We start from the raw sequence: 16,963 nt of genomic DNA, 5'->3' as shown, positions 1-16,963 counted from the left end.
AACGCGGTCTTGGGAGGCCGCCCAAAAGGTCCCATCTTACTCAACTCGAAGTCTCGGAGTTTGATAAGCTTGCGGATTGCGGGCTTCTTACGCCCACACACAAAGTCCGCCGGCACCGATGGCCTACCTTGTCAGCAGTGGAAATGGTGTCCTGAAGATCAGAGGTCCGTGATATATAAGACGGTGTTGAGTGCTTGCTGCGAAGGGAATATCTTCCGCCTCAGCTTCAACCGTCCTCCTCTCGACTTTGATCAGTAGCACCTCACTCTATCCAACCAGCTTGCTTGCAATGTTGCCGATTCCACGACGTCAACTTGGTAAAGATGGACCAATGGTCCCTCGCATAGGGTTCGGAACAATGGGTCTTTCCATCGAACCTCCCTTGTCATACGGGCCTCGTCTAGCCGACGAAGAACGACTAGCTGTATTCGACCGCGCCCACGAAATTGGGGAAACCTTTTGGGACAGTAGTGATTTCTATGTATGAAACCCAACCAGCCTACTCCATGACCGTCCCTTGTTTTGGGCTCACACTTACAGGGTGACTCCGAGGACCTTCTCGGCAAGTGGTTTGCCACGTCCGGCAAGCGTTCTGACATATTCCTCGCGACCAAGTTTGGAGCCATTCCCAACGGACCAGCCGAGTGGACTTTTCGTGGAGATGCTGCGTATGTCCAAGAAGCCTGCCAGAAAAGCCTGAAGCGGCTCGGCACCGACTACATTGACCTCTACTATCCACATCGTCTAGATGGTTCCACACCGGTGGAGCACATTGTCGCGGAGATGGTCAAGCTCAAAGAGTATGTCCTACAGGGACCTGCAACCCTTGAAGCCGACTCGCGATCCTTTGGGGCTAACTCTACGTGCCAGACAAGGCAAGATCCGTCATTTGGGTCTCTCTGAAGTCTCCGCAGATACTCTCCGCCGAGCACACAAGATCCACCCGATCGCGGCGGTTCAGATAGAATACAGCCCCTTCACAACCGACATAGAAGACCCAAATATCGGGCTTCTAGCCGCGTGTCGCGAGTTGGGCGTCGCCGTGGTGGCCTATTCGCCGCTTTCCCGTGGTTTACTGACTGGTCAAATCAAGAGCCGTGCGGACTTTGACAAGAACGACCTTCGCCTCAGCTTCCCGCGCTTCTCAGAAGAGAATTTCCCCAGGAACCTTGAAATCGTTTCTGCCTTGCAGGATATTGCAAAGACAAAATCGTGCACCACAGGGCAGCTGGCCCTGGCCTGGCTACTGCATCAGGGGGATGGTATTTTTCCTATCCCGGGGTAAGTCACACACTCTCCCTAATTTCCGGCGTCTATCCAAGAGTGAAGGGGATTATTAACTTCTGCGCAGAACAACTAAGATCAAGTATCTGGAGGAGAACTTCGCCGCAGCAAACATTGAGCTTAGTTCTGAAGAGGTGAGCCGCATCCGCTTGCTGGTCGACAACGCTGCGTCAGGGGCAAAATGGCCCGAGGGTCTGGCTGTGGCTCCCTTTGCAGACACGCCGTTACCATAAAAAGTAGGGCATGTGTTCTTTAGCCCACAAAGTTTTCTACTTGACCAAGATAGGTGTTTCCGAGTGATTTTTATAGTACTTGTCAGACCATAGCTGTACCGGTTACTGGGTAGCAACTTGTTCTCCAATACAGCAACCAAAAGTGTTTTTTTTAAATCAAGTTTTGAAGGTTTGAATGGAAACTTGTGGGGCATCCCTCTGGGAACTTGATGTGCTGGTTAGCCATGCTGCTCGAAAGAGAATGCGCAAGCTCCTAGTGTGATGGCAGCAGCTACAATGTGATATTTACAATGAACGAACTTGGTCTTTCACAGGATAAATCATGAGTCGATCGTAATTTGGTCTCACATATCTTTTCTAGTAACGCCCCCCAGACTACTTTATACATGTTCAAGCATTGTCCCAGCCTATTAAATGATACCCGGCCGGTTTATACCTCCGCTGAAACAGGCTGCGCGGGCTTTTTGATACACATGCACCAAGTCAAATGATGCTGTCACTTAAGACGTAGTATTGCTGCTGCGGCATGAAACCTGAACACCAAGAGGTTTGACAGCACTGCCAATGTCGATGGTAACACTCTGATTCGAGGCAGCCAAGGCGTCGGCGAGCCACGGAATAGGCTGGCCATTGTTCACGACTGTGTGTCCCGATATCTGAAAGGGGAGGATGCCCCCATTTTCACAGTATGGCTTCCCTTCAAGAGCCTTGAGCACGGGAAGCTGCTGAATGTCTCCCTGAATTGGGAAGACGTTATCGCCTGGATATAGGACCATGTTGGTGATGTTAGAGTTGCCAATGTTAGCACCATTGAAGAAGGTATAGAATGATGCATTGCCCTGCCATCTTCTGTTAGGACAAGGTTATCTAATGGCTCCTCTCCGTCAACTTACAACATCAATTGTCCAGATTGTGGGATTTGGAATCGTTGCAGTGGCATTGAAGTTTTTCGTTGTAGAGAGCGAAACGGACGTATTATCAACCTTCATGCCTGCAAAGTTATTGAAGCCGACGATCTCGACGTCCTTGGAGAAGGTAATTGGGTAATCTCGGGCGATGCCGGATACTCGGATAGTCGTGTCTCCCTGAACCCTGACGTTGACTGTTTCCTTGGCGAGGAGATACTGGTTGAATAGCGTGAGCTCCTCCATATGCTCGATAGGTAGGTGCTGACTGGTGTTGACCGTGACCAGAGCATCCGAGGACACCTCCGGAAAGTCGACAGTGGCGAAGGCCAAGGGCGGATCGTGGTCCAGGAGCCACATCGTACCACTGAAGGCTGCTATCTTTGCGTGGGCACTCCCATCAGTCGTGATGGTCGAGTTGATGGCCATGTTGAGTGAGTTTGTCTCGCTTTGGGAAATGGTGATGCCCTCGATGGACAGATGGGCGGCGTCCACCTTCTGCTGCGCCATCTTGGGAACGGCAACCAGAATTCTGCGCAGAGCGAGCAGTATTAGCCGCAGGCGGAATATAGAGGACTCCCCGTAGGCTTTGACTTACATGCATGGCACGACAATAACGATGATGACAATCAGGACCAAGAGGTAGACCCACCAGAACCTCTTGCAATGGCCACCTCTGGCCTTGGACTTGGGCGCGGAGCCATATGTGGTTTCCGACATGCTGCTGCTGTGAACGTGAGGTCTTTGGGATCGCCGTGGTCGAGTGAGGCGTTGTTGAGACTCGATTATCTGCAGACTGGGTGTCCACGACGTGTGAATACGACGTCACAACCAGGTCTCAGAGAGGTACAGTCCCGGTGACGCGGTAGAGGAGGTCAGGACTACTTTGTACCGGCGAGCAGACTGCAGTTCTGGCATGTGCAATCCGGAGGGGGACCATCATCCATCCCATGACCCGAAGGGCCGGTGGCTCAATCCGTATAAGCACCTGTGCCATGGTGCCACCACCCAGAGACCCAGAGGCCCAGAGGCCCAGAGGGCGAGAGATCCAGGCGAAGTTGATCTGGAGGCAAGGCATGCCGACCAGGCACCACACACACACCCAACCCGCCCTGTCAACAGATCTCTGCCGCAGCGTCGAATCAGTCGCCGTGGTCTCTCGACACTTTGCCCCATCGAGCTGCATAGTCGAAATTCGACCACTCCAAGCTCGACGGACTGGCGAGCAGGCGACCGGATGCAGTTCCCTTTTCGGCTGGGCCGAGCGAATCCCCGCAACGATGGGCCGGACGGGCCAGGGGACCTTGCCAATTTCCCCAGGATCAGGATCCAATCTCAACGCTCCCTCGGCTTCCGCAGAAGCACATGCTTACATGCAGGTCGTTGTTAAATGAGGATCCAGGGTCCAGGCAGGCCAGCTGTATGTCTGATCCAAGCCGTTTGGCCCTCAGCAACTTGGCCAGGTCTACATGCAATATGTAACCTGCCGATCCTGCGTAAAAGAGGTTTCACCATCGCGAGGAATATCACACGTCGTCGAGGACGGACAGGCAGTCCTCATTTCTGGAATAAGCCTCACAACTACTGTTGACAGCCTCCCGCCGACTTGGTATAGATATAAAAGCGCCATCTACTTGCTTCACCGTTGGCTAAGTTATCGCTCCCGGAAAGGGAAGTGAGAAGCCGGGCTTACCGGGCATGATCAAGCTTTTGGCCATTGCGGAGTGAGTGGGATCTGGTGTGTGTGTGCTTCTCCACACCGGGGAAGCCAAGTCCTATTTCCCCATGATCTGGATTTAAGCTGCTGATCCTCCGCTAACAGGACGCCAAAGTGGGACGTCTTGGCTTCAATGGGGTGCTATCCCGAGGTTGTCATTTTAACACTTTAAACTTTCCTCGCCATTGTGACCACAGCCCAAGGAGACTCAACCGAAGATCTCGGGGTCTAGTTTCATTCTGCAAAACACTCTGTGAGCATGAAAATTACAGAATGAAGCGGTCGTATATGCAAAGACGTTCTCTGAAATCCTCTGGCAGGTAGGTAATGATACATTGTCTGCCGGTGCTGCTTTGGCATGCTCGGTCCGAACCCGCGTACGAGGATTCGATAGGGCCCCTCGGAGATTTGAGTAGATTCGATTGTGATTCGCTGCGACCTTGGATGCCCTGGACTGCGCTATGTTCCACGCAGTCTGGGCCGCTCAGTCAGTGGTCTCATGGCCGTATGGAAACCGCCACGACATTTAATATTCAGTCAATTATTCTGTAACATGGCATTCCAAATAGGCCAGTCAAAATATCAACCCAAATCTTCCGACCTATCGTATACCACCCGAAATCTGTAACCCCCAATGCATACTATGTACACTCAAGAAACTAGAGGACCGCGCGTCCATTTGTACCAACCTGCCAAGACCCGCTCCAACCAAAGTGGCACCACATGGTCGTATCCGGATCTTTTTCATAGTGTGAGGGTGGTAGGCTGTTTCAAACAGCCACACAGTCATAATCAATAGAATCCTAGTAGGCTTGAAGGAGGCGTCTCCGGGTTCATAATAGCCTTGCGAAGTCGTACGCGCCTGTCCCCGTGAAGCGCATGTGACGCTGGGCTCGGCTCGCTCATTAGGGCCAAGAGCCTCAATGTATCTATTGGGCAGGTGGTCCTTTGACAGCATTCATTCTTTACATAAGAGAGTGCAACGAGTGGCTTGATGACCATTGACCAAAGTATTGAGTTGACGCTATTCAAAGGGGTGCATCGCCGTAGCTCGTCGATCTCATCTCATCCCAGTGTATATCCTCTTTCCTCTCTCTCTCTCTCTCTCTCACTCTCTCTCTCTCTCTCTCTCTCAGAGCGTTGTCCTACCCCACGGGTTTACAACTTCGCTTTCGGTTCCCACAAGCCATCCCTATCCAATCCCGCTTCTCCATCATATATGTCTCTCTCCACCATCCGAGTGTTAATCTGCAAGACGATCGTTAGTTCGCCTAGCTGCGTGCCACGGGGGGCTCTTTTTCACAAAAGCACTTACATTGCGTGGGCCAAGCGCACTGACATCTGGTGCGCCGAGAAGCCTCATGCAGGTTTCCATCTCGCCCTTCAGGACTGTCGCATATTGTTAGCACCCAAGACTTGACTGGCGCGCATTTTGACATGTGACTTACTTTCGAACGTCCGCTCGACTCCTTGCTGGCCTCCAGCGCCTAATCCGAAGAGAGCAGCCCTGCCGACGCCTACGCCTTTGGCGCCTAGGCACAGCGCTTTCACTATGTCTGTGCCGCGCTTAATACCGCCGTCCACCCATACCTCAATCTTATCCAGGACCTCGGGACAGTACTTCCTGATCTCAAGGAGGGTGTGAATCGCTGGCGGCGCTGTATCAAGGGCTCGACCGCCGTGGTTAGACAGAATGACTGCCTTGACTTGAGGAGCATACTTCGCAGCGATATACGCATCCTCATGAGTCTGCAGGCCCTTCAGGACAATGGGCAATTTGGTGTGTTTCGCTAACCACGGCAACGTGATCTTCCATGTCAGGTCGGCCGCCGTGCCCCAGAATAGTTGCTGGCCGACTCCTCCTCCGCCAGGTCGACTCGGCTCGTCCGCGGTCTTCGCCGCCGCCGCGACGGGTGTCGCGTTGAGGAAATTCTGTTTTTCGTCGAGCTCGCGTTTTCCTGGAACTGGGGCGTCCAGAGTCAGGCAGATGAACTTGAACTTGTCTGACATCTTGTTGATTCGTGCCAACATCGCCTCGCTCTTCTTGCGATCGTTCTGCACGTAAAGCTGCCAACCAAACACCTGTCCTGGTTGTGCGTCCGCCACAATCTGCTCCGGGGTCATTGATGCATTGTTTGATATGATTTGCATTGCCCCAAATTTGCTGGCTGCTCGCGCGATACCTGCTTCACCGTCGGGATGTCCTAACCTCGCCATTGCAGCTGGCGCCACGAACAATGGCAAGCCGACCTTATGGCCAAGCAGTGTTGTGGACGAATCGCATTTCGTGCAGTCCAGGAAGACCCTTGGCCTCAGCAAGATATTCCGGTAGACTTGGTTGTTGTAGCCCTTAGAGAACTTATCGTCACTGGATGAATAGTAGTAGGCCCAGGCCTTCTGTGGAATTTTCTTGTGGGCCAATTCCTCAATCTCGTCGAGGTTCAGGAGACTCTCCAGTGGAGGTTCCTCTTCTGGCTTTCTCTCCTCCTTCGCTGCTGGCTTGGTGGTGTTGACAAGAGTCTGAGGATCTATCTTCCCAAGCTTCGCTTCTGGCTTAAGGTTCTCCTCCAGGGTCCCCGGGGGGTGAATAGGATCATACTCCTCGGTGGCATCTCTACCTGCTAGCTGCAAAATAACCTTCGAGCCTCCAGGATGGGAGGACAGAAAATCCGTCACGTCGTATACATGGCCGTACAGCACCACCCAGCAGCTATCTGGGGTGTTGTGCTTCACAACTGCAACTTGGTTAGCGCAATGGGCCTCGAAAGCGCCGGGCAACACGATGTCGACTACCAACCTTCCTCTGCGCTTATTAACTTGTCCGCCATCTTCGCTCACGCCGGCTAGATTCCTTGATGAGATATGAGGATGATCTCATTGGCAAATCATGAGACTTTTTATTTGGACCTGAGTGGGCCTTCGGCGGCTTTTACCCCGCGGAATCAGCGAGCCGTGACTGGGGGCACAGCAAGTCCACAGCGACATTCGGGCTTAGTGTGGACGAGTCAGATAGGGATATCATCGGCGAGATGTACCCGAAGGGTGTGGAACCACGATACTTGCTCCGTCATCGGTCTCTTCGAACCTACCTACCTCTGATATGGCTGCAAATGCAAGTGTCTGATTATGCTGTCATTCTTGTTACTCGCTTTGACAATACTTGTAGTTATAAGTCTCAGTCAAAGATGCGAAACCATTTTTGTCAAAATGCGAAGGTTTTCCGTAACGCCACGACTTATTTCGGGCTAGCACGTGGGACGAAGCACCCCAACCTCGCTGCAATTGATCGCGACGTCGCTTGAGAAGTCACAGATACGAATCTGTATTTGCACTTTTACTGTACAGTCTAATATACTCATGGCCGCAATCAATGGATCCATGCCGCTCCTGACTTCCTCAACGCCTCAGAAAGAAGCACGTGAACCTGACGAGCAGCAGCCACAACGAAAGCAACAGTAGGTAGAGTGGCATCCGTATCGACCTCAACTGATGTAGAGATTACATCCGATACTGTGTATGTCCAAAGCCTGACAAGCACATAATAGCAAAAGCATCTTGCTATAGGACATATGAGTCTTGCCAAGACTTCAGCCCTGGATATCTTGCTATACGCAGAGCCTCCTACAAGTTCAGCATGTTCCTCCATCGCTTTGCCTCACTTTCAAGAGCCTTGCGGTCCTCGTCAGTCAGACCACTATGACTTCCAGATTGAGCCAATTCAACCAAATTGGCAGCGGCAACAATAGTAGGCTTCTTGCCATTGGACAACTTTTCTAGGCTTTTCCTTTCCTTCTTCTTCCTCTTCTTTGACACATCCGTCATTGGTCCAGGGGGAGAGAGATGCAACGGTACAGACGTCGTCACTGGTGGAGGCGCCGATAAGGTGGTTTGTCCTGAGTTCTCAGGCAAGAGATGGCTTCGAGGGATCTCGGGAGGTGGGATGGGTGTCGTGCTCCGGCCAATCCATGGTGAAGCTGGACGAGATTGAGAAGCCTGTTTCTCGGAAGTGGTTCTGCTTGAGCCCCTGGAATATCCTTGGGGCCTTTCTGCATCATTCGGTGGGTTTAGACAGTTGTATAACTGAACAGGTCCGTTGATTCTTATGGATCTCGATCCCGGTGGTCTTGGTCCTTCAATGGGTGTTGGATGAACAAGACCCATCAACTTTGGTGTTAGTTGAGTCTTGTTGAGAGGCGTCGACTGCTTCATACGAATGAGACGTTTGGCCTTGGATGTTTTCAGTGTAGGGGAGTCCTGATTTCCCAATGGACGGCCTGAGCAGTTCTTGTTGTTGCCCGGGAGAGAACATGCCGACTTCCTGGTAATTGCTCTGGCGCTGTCTGAGGATTGAGCATTCATGGGGAGATCGTGACAGTGTATCCCAAAGGATGGTGATAATGACGATTCCTCCGAGGGACGATTTTTCGGAAACTTTTCCTCCTTAGGCCTTGCAGTTGCCACAGTGTCTCCTGCACCGCTTATATCGACTTCAGCTGTTCTTACCGGGGACGAAGAGGCCATTAGCATTAGAAGGGGGACCGTCAAAATGCCTCCACTCATGAGGTAATCACATTCAGAGGCTCCCTTTGCACCTGGACGATCGTATACGACTGTGGCATCGTCGAGATGAGGAGCGACGAGATGACCAAGCCTAAGACGGTCCTCCGATGTCTCCTCTGACGGCGGAGTTCGAACCTCAACTGGAACTCGGGAAGAAAACTCTAGCTTGCCTTCATCATCCATCGGCTGGCTGTTTGATGCTGTATCGCCTCTTCCAGATACATGGAACAAATCATCGACCTGTAGTCTTTTCACCGACTTTCCATCAGAAGAGGTAGCCTTTCGTTTTCTTCCCGACGGTTCGGAGCCAGACTCCAGCCTAGACAGTTGTTTCGTATCTGCATCATCGACTTCCGGGCTAGATTCGAGATACTGTTCGTCAGGCTCGTTGAACTTCCAGTACGGACCTAGATGTGCCTTAAATAGAGTGAGTGCTCTCCGAAGTCGGTATTCATCTCTGATATCAATGAGACGATTGTACTTGGCTATTCGACGTCGAGCCCGGCGGTGCTTCGAGGATAAGTGTGTCAGATGCTTCTGTTCGCATTTCCACAGGTGATCCCGAAGTCGAAGAATGTTGTCGCGTAGGTCATAAGTGGGCTGATCGATGGTCTCCTTCTGAGCTGCTTCCAGTAACTGCTCATCGAGTTTATCGCGTCTTTTCATCAACTTCCATGTCTTTGTTACGATTAACTTTCTGGTGGCCAAGAGGGGCAATGCTTGGCTCTCCTCGCCTCGTAAGCCTTCCTGAGTTGGAACGCTGGTGCCTCTAGTGTCGACGTAGTAGGTGGATGGCGCAGACTCGCTCTGGTCTGAAAGCGCAGAGCCATCTGTCTCACCGAACGGTCTTCTATGCGCCTTATCGAGATGTGTCTTGAAACGTCCGAGAAGTCTTTCCGCCTTGTTGAAATGACGTATGGTATCTTTGGTAGGGAATGCGCCGAGACAGTCCTTGGCGTCCTCGTACTTTCTAGTGATCTGTTCCAGATGCTGTGCTTCGCGCGTTTTGAGGCCCTCATCCCTTCTCAAAAGGCGCCCTTCCAACTGCAAGCTCTCGATACTCACATCTCGGCGCATTGCTTCCTCTAGCAAATCCCTACTCAGTGTATTGCGTGCTTCAATCAGCTTGTGGCATTTGCGCTTGAGTTGAAGAAGCCTAGTAGACGGTTTGGGAGATAACCCAGGACATTTCAGCCTCTTGTTGGGTTGAGGGCTGCTTTTGGTTGCAGCATCACGACGATTGTCTGCGACTGCGCCTGGACCTTGAGTAGACTCAACATTGAGTTTGTTATGAGCGCGTAAATGAGCCTTGAATGCTGCAAGATGCTGCTTGGCAAAGTCGATGTCACCAGCATCAGAATCGCGAAGGCCAGCAAGAGATTGAGAGACCAGCTGGTTGAGCCTGCCATCTAAGCTGCGAAGGTGCCGTTGCTCTTCCGCTGAGACTCTCTCATCTCTTGCTAGAAATTCTTCCTTCAAGTGCGGCGCTTTTCCATCCCTCCTTTGCTCAGCATCTGCCAGTCCACGGTCCACATTCAGTCTCCGTTTGACCAACTTGGTGGTGCGGTCAGAAATGCTCTTCCAGGATTTCCCAGGATCCTGCGGCCCAAGGTGAATGTAGGCATCTGGGCGGCTGTCTGGAGAACCGTCCTGGGGATCAATGTCTTTCCCCTGCGAGCCCGCTTGAGCCAACGGCTGTGCCGCTCCGTAATCAACACCCTATGTGACCTCGGGCGGCACACCATGCTTGGTGGATGGCTCTTCGATTCCTTTCATCGCTGTGGGTGAGGGGTAAAAGACGAGACCCTCGTGCAGGGTTTCGAGAAACGAGAGGCTCGGAACCCAGAAAATTATGGATGGTAGGTTGCGTGGAGAGGTTCTTATCGGTGCTTGTATGAAGGTGAGTTAAAATGGTAGAGCCGCCTAGCACCACATCTCAGTCCCAGGCAACTGCCGATGATGTGCCGTCAATGCTGTAAATACTTCGGCAGGCACTGAGGATAACGCGTTGCCCGGCCTACAATGGATTTTCCAGAGGTACAATTTCATCCAGACCGGATTGCAGGCCGTCGAGCAACCAACATCAAGGCGGGATACTGGGGATTGCACTCCAGCTTTCACAAGATGCCCCAGGTTGGGATATATACCTGCGGGAAGCACCAAATACGAATTATAAGGACAGCGAGCTGGTAAGATCGCTATTTCAATATTCAACTTTCTACACTCACCAACAAACAACTCCTGGTCTAAACATCAAGATTTTGTATCAAACACAGGCTGTTTCTTTACTTCGTGATGGTGGTGGATATCGATTGACCAACGTCAGTCTAGCTACCCCGTCGACTAGGGTCGTATATGACAGGGGTCCGCGATGCATCTGGGGAAGCTGGTGAGGGACAGACAGCTCTTCTCCACATTCGAACCTCGGCAGAGGGGCGCAGTAGAAAAGCGGTTGTCATCCGCGGTTCTTGTAGCCAGCCTCTGTTGCGCTTGCACAATATAAATCTCCCAATCCTGTACCCTATAAGCTCTGTAACTGCTGTGTAGTCCTCGCCCAACAGCCCTTAAGCTATCTCATTGTGAAACTCATTCAACATGGCTGGCCCTGGAGTTGGTTTTGAATATCCCGCCAGGGAGGTGACCTGGCTGAAGCGTGATGCTCTCCTCTTCGCCAACAGCATTGGCTGCACTGCGGACGAGCTTCACTTTCTCTACGTGTGTCAAACTCTCTGGGAACCCACGAGCACAGACGCTGACAGTCAAACAGGAGCTGGATCCTAACTTCGCCGTCTTTCCGACATATCCCATCATTCTCCGTAAGCCACCCCAAGTCCTTAGCTTGCCCTTGTCACGGGGTTCTCGATTAACCCATACCAGCGTTCAAGAACGACTCTCAAGAGGTCATTGACTTCTATGCCGCCCAGAAGGCAGTCAAGATCCCTGGTGTGCCTGACTTCGATTCCCGCAGAGTTGTGGACGGCCAGCGACTAGTCCAATTTCTGAAGCCCCTCCCCCCGACCTCAGCCGGCAAGAAGTTCGAGATCCGTACCAAGGTCGTTGGTGTCTATGACAAGGGCCGGCCAGGCTCTGTGGTCGAGACACAGACCGACCTGGTGGATGTGGGCAGTGGCGAGATCTACTCGAGGGCAATTGGCAGCGCGTTCTTCGTTGCGCAGGGCAACTGGGGAGGTCCCAAGGGCCCTGCGACCGAAAACTTTCCTCCGCCAAAGGGCAAGCAACCCGATGTCGTTTTTGAGGACCAGACCACGCAGGAGACTGCTCTGTTGTACAGACTGAATGGCGACTACAACCCGCTGCACGCCCACCCAGAGCCCGGCAAGAAGATGGGCTTCGGAGGCACTATCATCCACGGTCTTTACTCATTCAACTCCACTGCTCATGGTTTGTTGCAAAAGCTTGGTGGAAGCGACCCCAAGAACATCAAGGAATTCCAGGCGCGGTTCGCAAGCCCTGTAAAGCCTGGCGACAAGCTTGTAACACAAGTTTGGAAGACGGGCGAGATCAAGGACGGCTGGGAAGAGATCAGGTTCGCTACCAGCGTTGAGGGTGGTAAGGTGTGTCTGAGCAATGGGCGGGCATTGATGAAGGTTGTCGGTGAAGCCAAGTCCAAGTTGTGAGCCATGATCGCGATTACGTAGCAAGCGTTGCCTAGTTCTGTAAATTACGCCCTTCATTCAATGCGAAGCTATGTGCGTTGTTTTTCAAACCGCTCTGTCAAAAACCGTGCGTTTTGGGAGAGCCTGGCCTGCTGTGTCACCAAACGATCCACGCTCAATGTAAAGCCTGTCCCCGAAATTTCGGGTGCCTGATGCACGTAGTGCGCCGAAAACCTCTTTACCACCAAACGTCCTCAAAACAGGACCAAGCACGCCGTCAAAAAACGTGGCATGGACCCGAATCTTGCAAGATAGCGACACCATGACGGACATAGAGATCGGCGAACGTCGGTCCTACGATGGGGCCATCTGCACCGTCCGCTATGTCGGAGAGGTTGCCGGCACTTCGGGGTCGTGGATCGGCGTGGAATGGGACGACGCGACACGAGGGAAACATGATGGCTCTCACAAAGGGACGCGCTACTTTTCATGTGAGTGAACAGTAAACCGCCCCGACGCGTTTGTAATTGACAAGCAGCAGGTAAATCGAAATCACCCACCGCTGCGTCGTTCGTGAGGCCTAGCCGCACCGCGGAGCCCGCGCGGAGCTTCATCGCAGCTCTGCGGGACAAGTACACCGGCGACGTATCGGCAGCCAGCGCCCACATCAGGTTTTCTGGCAAGATCGCAGAGGAGGTTGGGTTTGAAAAGATCCGGCGCAAGCAGGCGGAATTGGCGGAGCTGAAGTTCGTCATCCTGGACGGCTCCCGCGTCGCTTTTCCTTACGCCGAGGGCGATGAGCCAATTGCTCAAACCTGCCCCAAGGTCATCCAGCTCGAGCTCAGTCGAAACCTGTTCACAAAACTCGGAATTGTTGTGCAGATATGTTCCGAACTGCCGGAGCTGCGTAACTTACGGCTGAAGTAAGATAATCCCCAAGGTCAGGCAATAATCCTTCTTAGGGAGCTAACATAACATAGTGGAAACCGTTTCCAGCGCATCCTTCAAGATGATGGGCTTGAGAACGCCCCATCAGTTTTCAAGGACGTCCGCGATCTCGGACTTGAAGAAACCCTTCTGAGCTGGGAAGAATTATGCCATGTGGCATCCAAATTTCCCGCATTGGCAACATTGTCCGCTGATGCCAATCAGTTGTCGTCCTTGCCTGTAACGCCATTGCTCTCTCTGTCGTCAACACTGCTGTCTTTAAACCTCGAATTCAATGAGTTCATAGCGTTCTCGGACATTAGAAGCCTCTCGGGGTTGAAGGCACTACGGAATTTACATCTGAAAGGAAATAATATCTGCTCCATAACTTCTGACAGCTCGGGAAACCCACCAGTCTTTCCCTCGAGCTTACAGTACCTGGACATATCATACAACAAGGTTTCATCTTGGTCTTTCGTCGATGGTCTGCCGGACTCTTTTCCGGGCCTCACGCATTTGCGATTCACACACAACCCTGTTTACGATAACCCAGATCCGGACCACTCCGCACAGTCCAAGACAATCACAGAGGAAGCATACATGATAACTGTTGGGCGTCTGGCCGGGCTCAAAGTTCTGAATTTTGGCACCATCACAAACAACGACCGGCAAGATGCAGAGATGTTTTACCTGGCACGGATTGGAAAGCATTTGGCGGCAGTACCTAAGAGTGAGGAGGCCGAGGTGATCCAAAACCACAAGCGTTATGAAGAATTGGTTGAACTATATGGGCCACCAGTGGTAAACCGCACGAAGGAAATCAACCCGGCATTCCTGGAGGCCAGATTGGTGGCTGTTCAGTTTGCGTTTCATCCCACGGACGGTGGAGAATTACTCGAAAAGACGGCGAGAATCCCCAAAAGCTTTGATATCTACAGAGTCAAAGGTATAGCTGGCAAGCTGTTCGCGCAAGACCCACTCAGTTTGCGCTTGATATGGGAAACCGGCGAATGGGACCCAGTAGCAGGATTTGACGACGAGGTGGAAGACAGCAGCGACGAGGAGGACCTGCGAGAACCCGACACTGACACACCAGATGCAACCTCGCAGTCCGGGAAAAGGGCTGGAAGATGGGTCAAGCGGGAGGCTGAGCTGCAGGACGGGCCACGGCAGCTAGGCTTCTGCGTCGATGGGCTAGAAGCCAAAGTTCGTGTGGAGATACGAAAGGACGCATTATAGAATACCTGTGCTTGCCACTTACAAACCTCACGGGCCTGACCACTTCCTCTCTCCATCCGGAGTCGACATCATCGATCCGACTTGCTTTGCTGCCTGAAGAACAAAAACGACCAGCGAGAAAGCAGGCCTCACTAGTGTGTTTCTTCGTTAGTCCACCGCCATTTGACAAATCCAATCGACAAGCAGTGGTTGCAAACGGGATAGTAGCACTTCATTTGCTAGGCAAGCGGCTTCAGTGCCAATAATGCGAGACATGCAAACTGAAGAGGTCACGAGAGTGGAGCAGGGGTGCAGAGCACCCAAACGATCACAAAACGCAATGGGCTAGAGAAGAGACGTACATAGATTTGACGAGGTCCCCGTGCCGAGCTTTGCGGAGACTGGATACACTTTCCCAACGGTGGAATCCCATGATATTTTTGTTGCCTTGATCACGAAACTCTGGAGTCACTGCGCCATTCGACTCGAATACTGGGTAATAGTCACTTCTCTGTCCTGATTCTGAGGATTTTCCAATTCTTCTGCTTGCCCTTTGATCCCACGGATATTCGAGGGCTGAGAGCAGCAGGCGGCTTGCCCCCCAGCCGTCATAATGCCCAGCTACAGCTACACCAGAGCAGGCCGAGAGCGCAATGTCTCCAAGCCGGATTCACCAGCCTCTTTCCCGTTCGAGGAGTCTCTACCGCAGTACTTCATCGTGCGCCCAGATATCACGAAGCACACGGCGTCGGGTACCGTAACCATCAAAGGTCCCATGGTGCCCCTTATTCCTGTGGATCAGCTACCAACTTGGCTCGAGGTGGTGTCGGTGCCGCGTGAGCTGGGCGTGGACCAGATGCGTGGCCTGCGGAACCTGGGCGAGTACCACAAGGACTTTGATTGCTATGAAGTTCATATCACCCGGGAAATCATGACCTCTATTGCCACCGCTGCCCCAACCATGTCTACTATCGGGAGCTCGTCGGGCGTCCAGCACCAGGGGCGGCGTGAGTGCCAGCATCCCGGCTCAACTTCGAGTACCATTACGACGCACGGGGATTTCAATCTGCAGCGTACTTCTACCACCAAGGCTACGAGCACAAAGTCGAACAATACTCTGGACCCGAGCAGCAGCAAAGTCGGTCGACACCGCAAGAATAGGGACTGTACGCCGCCCAGTGTGCCCAGCACCCCCAGCAGCAACGGCAGTGGTGACGACAGCGGCCGACCCTTCCGCCCGCCCTCGTCCTCGTCTTCCAAGGCATCAGGGGACAGCATCGAAGAAAAGGCGAACCAAATGGATCCTCCTGTACGAGGCAAGACCACCAGCACCACCAAGAGAAGCCAGAATGGCAATGCCGTCACCTCCGGGAAGGAGACGACGTCTTCTCCCCTCGATGGCCGCGACAGCAGCCAGCATCTGACCACCACTCGTTCTCGCTTTCCCTCTTCGCCTCGCCCTGGTCCCTCAACCCCTGCACATCTCTATGCTGCTCCTCATCATCATTACGGCGTCCCCAGTGGCCCTATTTCCCCGCCCTCGCACCCGGCCTCGAGACTGTTGTCGAGCTTCCCAGCCCACACTGACGAGGCCGCCACAATGGCGCCTTCGTACCGTTCTGGCCAGCATCGCTACTGTGGCAGTGCAGGCGCGATCGACACCAGAAACGCCGCTGCAGCCGCCCCCTCCTCCGGTCCGGGCGGCAAGGGCACCCACAACAACGGCACGTCGAGCATATTCTGCCGGCACTGGTGCCACCACGGCAAGTGCAAGTGGGGTCCCGTGTGCAAGTACCAGCACGAGATGCCGGCGTCGCGCGCGGGTCTGCGCGAGGTTGGCCTCGCCGACTTCCCCGTCTGGTACAAGGCCGGCGTCGAGTTCTCGCTCGCGGGCAGCGGCTACTGGCCCCCCGGCGCCGGTGCCACCACCGTGATCAACACCACAAGCAACCCCGGGCTAGCCCTGGGCACTGGCCACGGCCGCTTCCACGGCATGTCGGTCACGGAGGAGGACCTGATCGAGATCCGCGAGCGGCTGGAGATGCTGTTCGAGGCGCGGGTCAAGGCCGCGCGACAGGGCGAGCTACGGGACCGGGACCGGGACCGGGACGGAGAAAGGGGCGGAGAAGAGCAGCAGAGGGCGAAGGGGAAGGACAAGGACCGTGGCCGCCTGAAGCGCGAGAAGCACGTGGCGCAAGCGGAGCCGGAGCCCGAGGGGGCGAGTGACGACGGATCCGAGTACTACGTCGGCGAGCAGACGCTGGAGAGACGGCTGCAGGAGGCGGAGCTCGAGGACCAGCGGGCCTTGGAGGTCGTACAGGCGCAGCTCGACCGGCACACGAAAGAGAAGGAGAAGCAGGCGCATCAGGCCTTGGAGGTCGAGGAGGTTGAAAAGCTGGTGGATATTTGAGTAAAGATCAAAAAGTCAAATCGTCGTGGTCGACAAGAAAGGGGTTTCCACTGGATTTGGGGGGTTTCTGTGCTTTGATCGCCGAAAGCAGA

General features: G+C 53.5%; 7 protein-coding genes across 7 annotated transcripts; 4 read left to right on the top strand and 3 right to left on the bottom strand.

Annotated features, from left to right (window-relative positions):
* Positions 1-358: 358 nt before the first annotated feature.
* On the top strand, positions 359-1,517 carry JN550_013539 (uncharacterized protein; the record flags this gene model as incomplete). Its single annotated transcript, XM_049312138.1, has 4 exons — positions 359-481; positions 541-800; positions 871-1,281; positions 1,352-1,517. 4 exons carry the CDS (start codon positions 359-361, stop codon positions 1,515-1,517), a joined length of 960 nt encoding a protein of 319 aa, XP_049164500.1.
* A 500-nt stretch (positions 1,518-2,017) lies between these two features.
* On the bottom strand, positions 2,018-3,608 carry JN550_013538 (uncharacterized protein; the record flags this gene model as incomplete). The annotated part of the gene is made up of 4 exons (XM_049312137.1): positions 2,018-2,356; positions 2,411-2,954; positions 3,021-3,211; positions 3,273-3,608. 4 exons carry the CDS (start codon positions 3,606-3,608, stop codon positions 2,018-2,020), a joined length of 1,410 nt encoding a protein of 469 aa, XP_049164499.1.
* A 1,689-nt stretch (positions 3,609-5,297) lies between these two features.
* Positions 5,298-6,967, bottom strand: JN550_013537 (uncharacterized protein; the record flags this gene model as incomplete). The annotated part of the gene is made up of 4 exons (XM_049312135.1): positions 5,298-5,387; positions 5,455-5,528; positions 5,588-6,874; positions 6,937-6,967. The coding sequence occupies 4 exons, from the start codon at positions 6,965-6,967 to the stop codon at positions 5,298-5,300; spliced, it is 1,482 nt and encodes a 493-aa protein (XP_049164498.1).
* Positions 6,968-7,760: 793 nt separating this feature from the next.
* JN550_013536 (uncharacterized protein) lies at positions 7,761-10,475 on the bottom strand (the record flags this gene model as incomplete). Its single annotated transcript, XM_049312134.1, has 2 exons — positions 7,761-10,370; positions 10,428-10,475. The coding sequence occupies 2 exons, from the start codon at positions 10,473-10,475 to the stop codon at positions 7,761-7,763; spliced, it is 2,658 nt and encodes an 885-aa protein (XP_049164497.1).
* Positions 10,476-11,294: 819 nt separating this feature from the next.
* JN550_013535 (uncharacterized protein) lies at positions 11,295-12,337 on the top strand (the record flags this gene model as incomplete). The annotated part of the gene is made up of 3 exons (XM_049312133.1): positions 11,295-11,414; positions 11,467-11,515; positions 11,577-12,337. The coding sequence occupies 3 exons, from the start codon at positions 11,295-11,297 to the stop codon at positions 12,335-12,337; spliced, it is 930 nt and encodes a 309-aa protein (XP_049164496.1).
* Positions 12,338-12,638: 301 nt separating this feature from the next.
* On the top strand, positions 12,639-14,482 carry JN550_013534 (uncharacterized protein; the record flags this gene model as incomplete). The annotated part of the gene is made up of 4 exons (XM_049312132.1): positions 12,639-12,807; positions 12,858-13,239; positions 13,297-13,963; positions 14,147-14,482. The coding sequence occupies 4 exons, from the start codon at positions 12,639-12,641 to the stop codon at positions 14,480-14,482; spliced, it is 1,554 nt and encodes a 517-aa protein (XP_049164495.1).
* Positions 14,483-15,074: 592 nt separating this feature from the next.
* Positions 15,075-16,871, top strand: JN550_013533 (uncharacterized protein; the record flags this gene model as incomplete). The annotated part of the gene is made up of 1 exon (XM_049312131.1): positions 15,075-16,871. One exon carries the CDS (start codon positions 15,075-15,077, stop codon positions 16,869-16,871), a length of 1,797 nt encoding a protein of 598 aa, XP_049164494.1.
* Between the last annotated feature and the right edge of the window lie 92 nt (positions 16,872-16,963).

The sequence above is a fragment of the Neoarthrinium moseri genome (genome assembly GCF_022829205.1).
Source record: "Neoarthrinium moseri strain CBS 164.80 chromosome Unknown scaffold120_Wmoseri_CBS_16480, whole genome shotgun sequence".
Classification (NCBI taxonomy): domain Eukaryota; kingdom Fungi; phylum Ascomycota; class Sordariomycetes; order Amphisphaeriales; family Apiosporaceae; genus Neoarthrinium; species Neoarthrinium moseri.
Note: the sequence above shows the minus strand (reverse complement) of the source record. Positions and strands in the feature narration are given on the sequence as shown.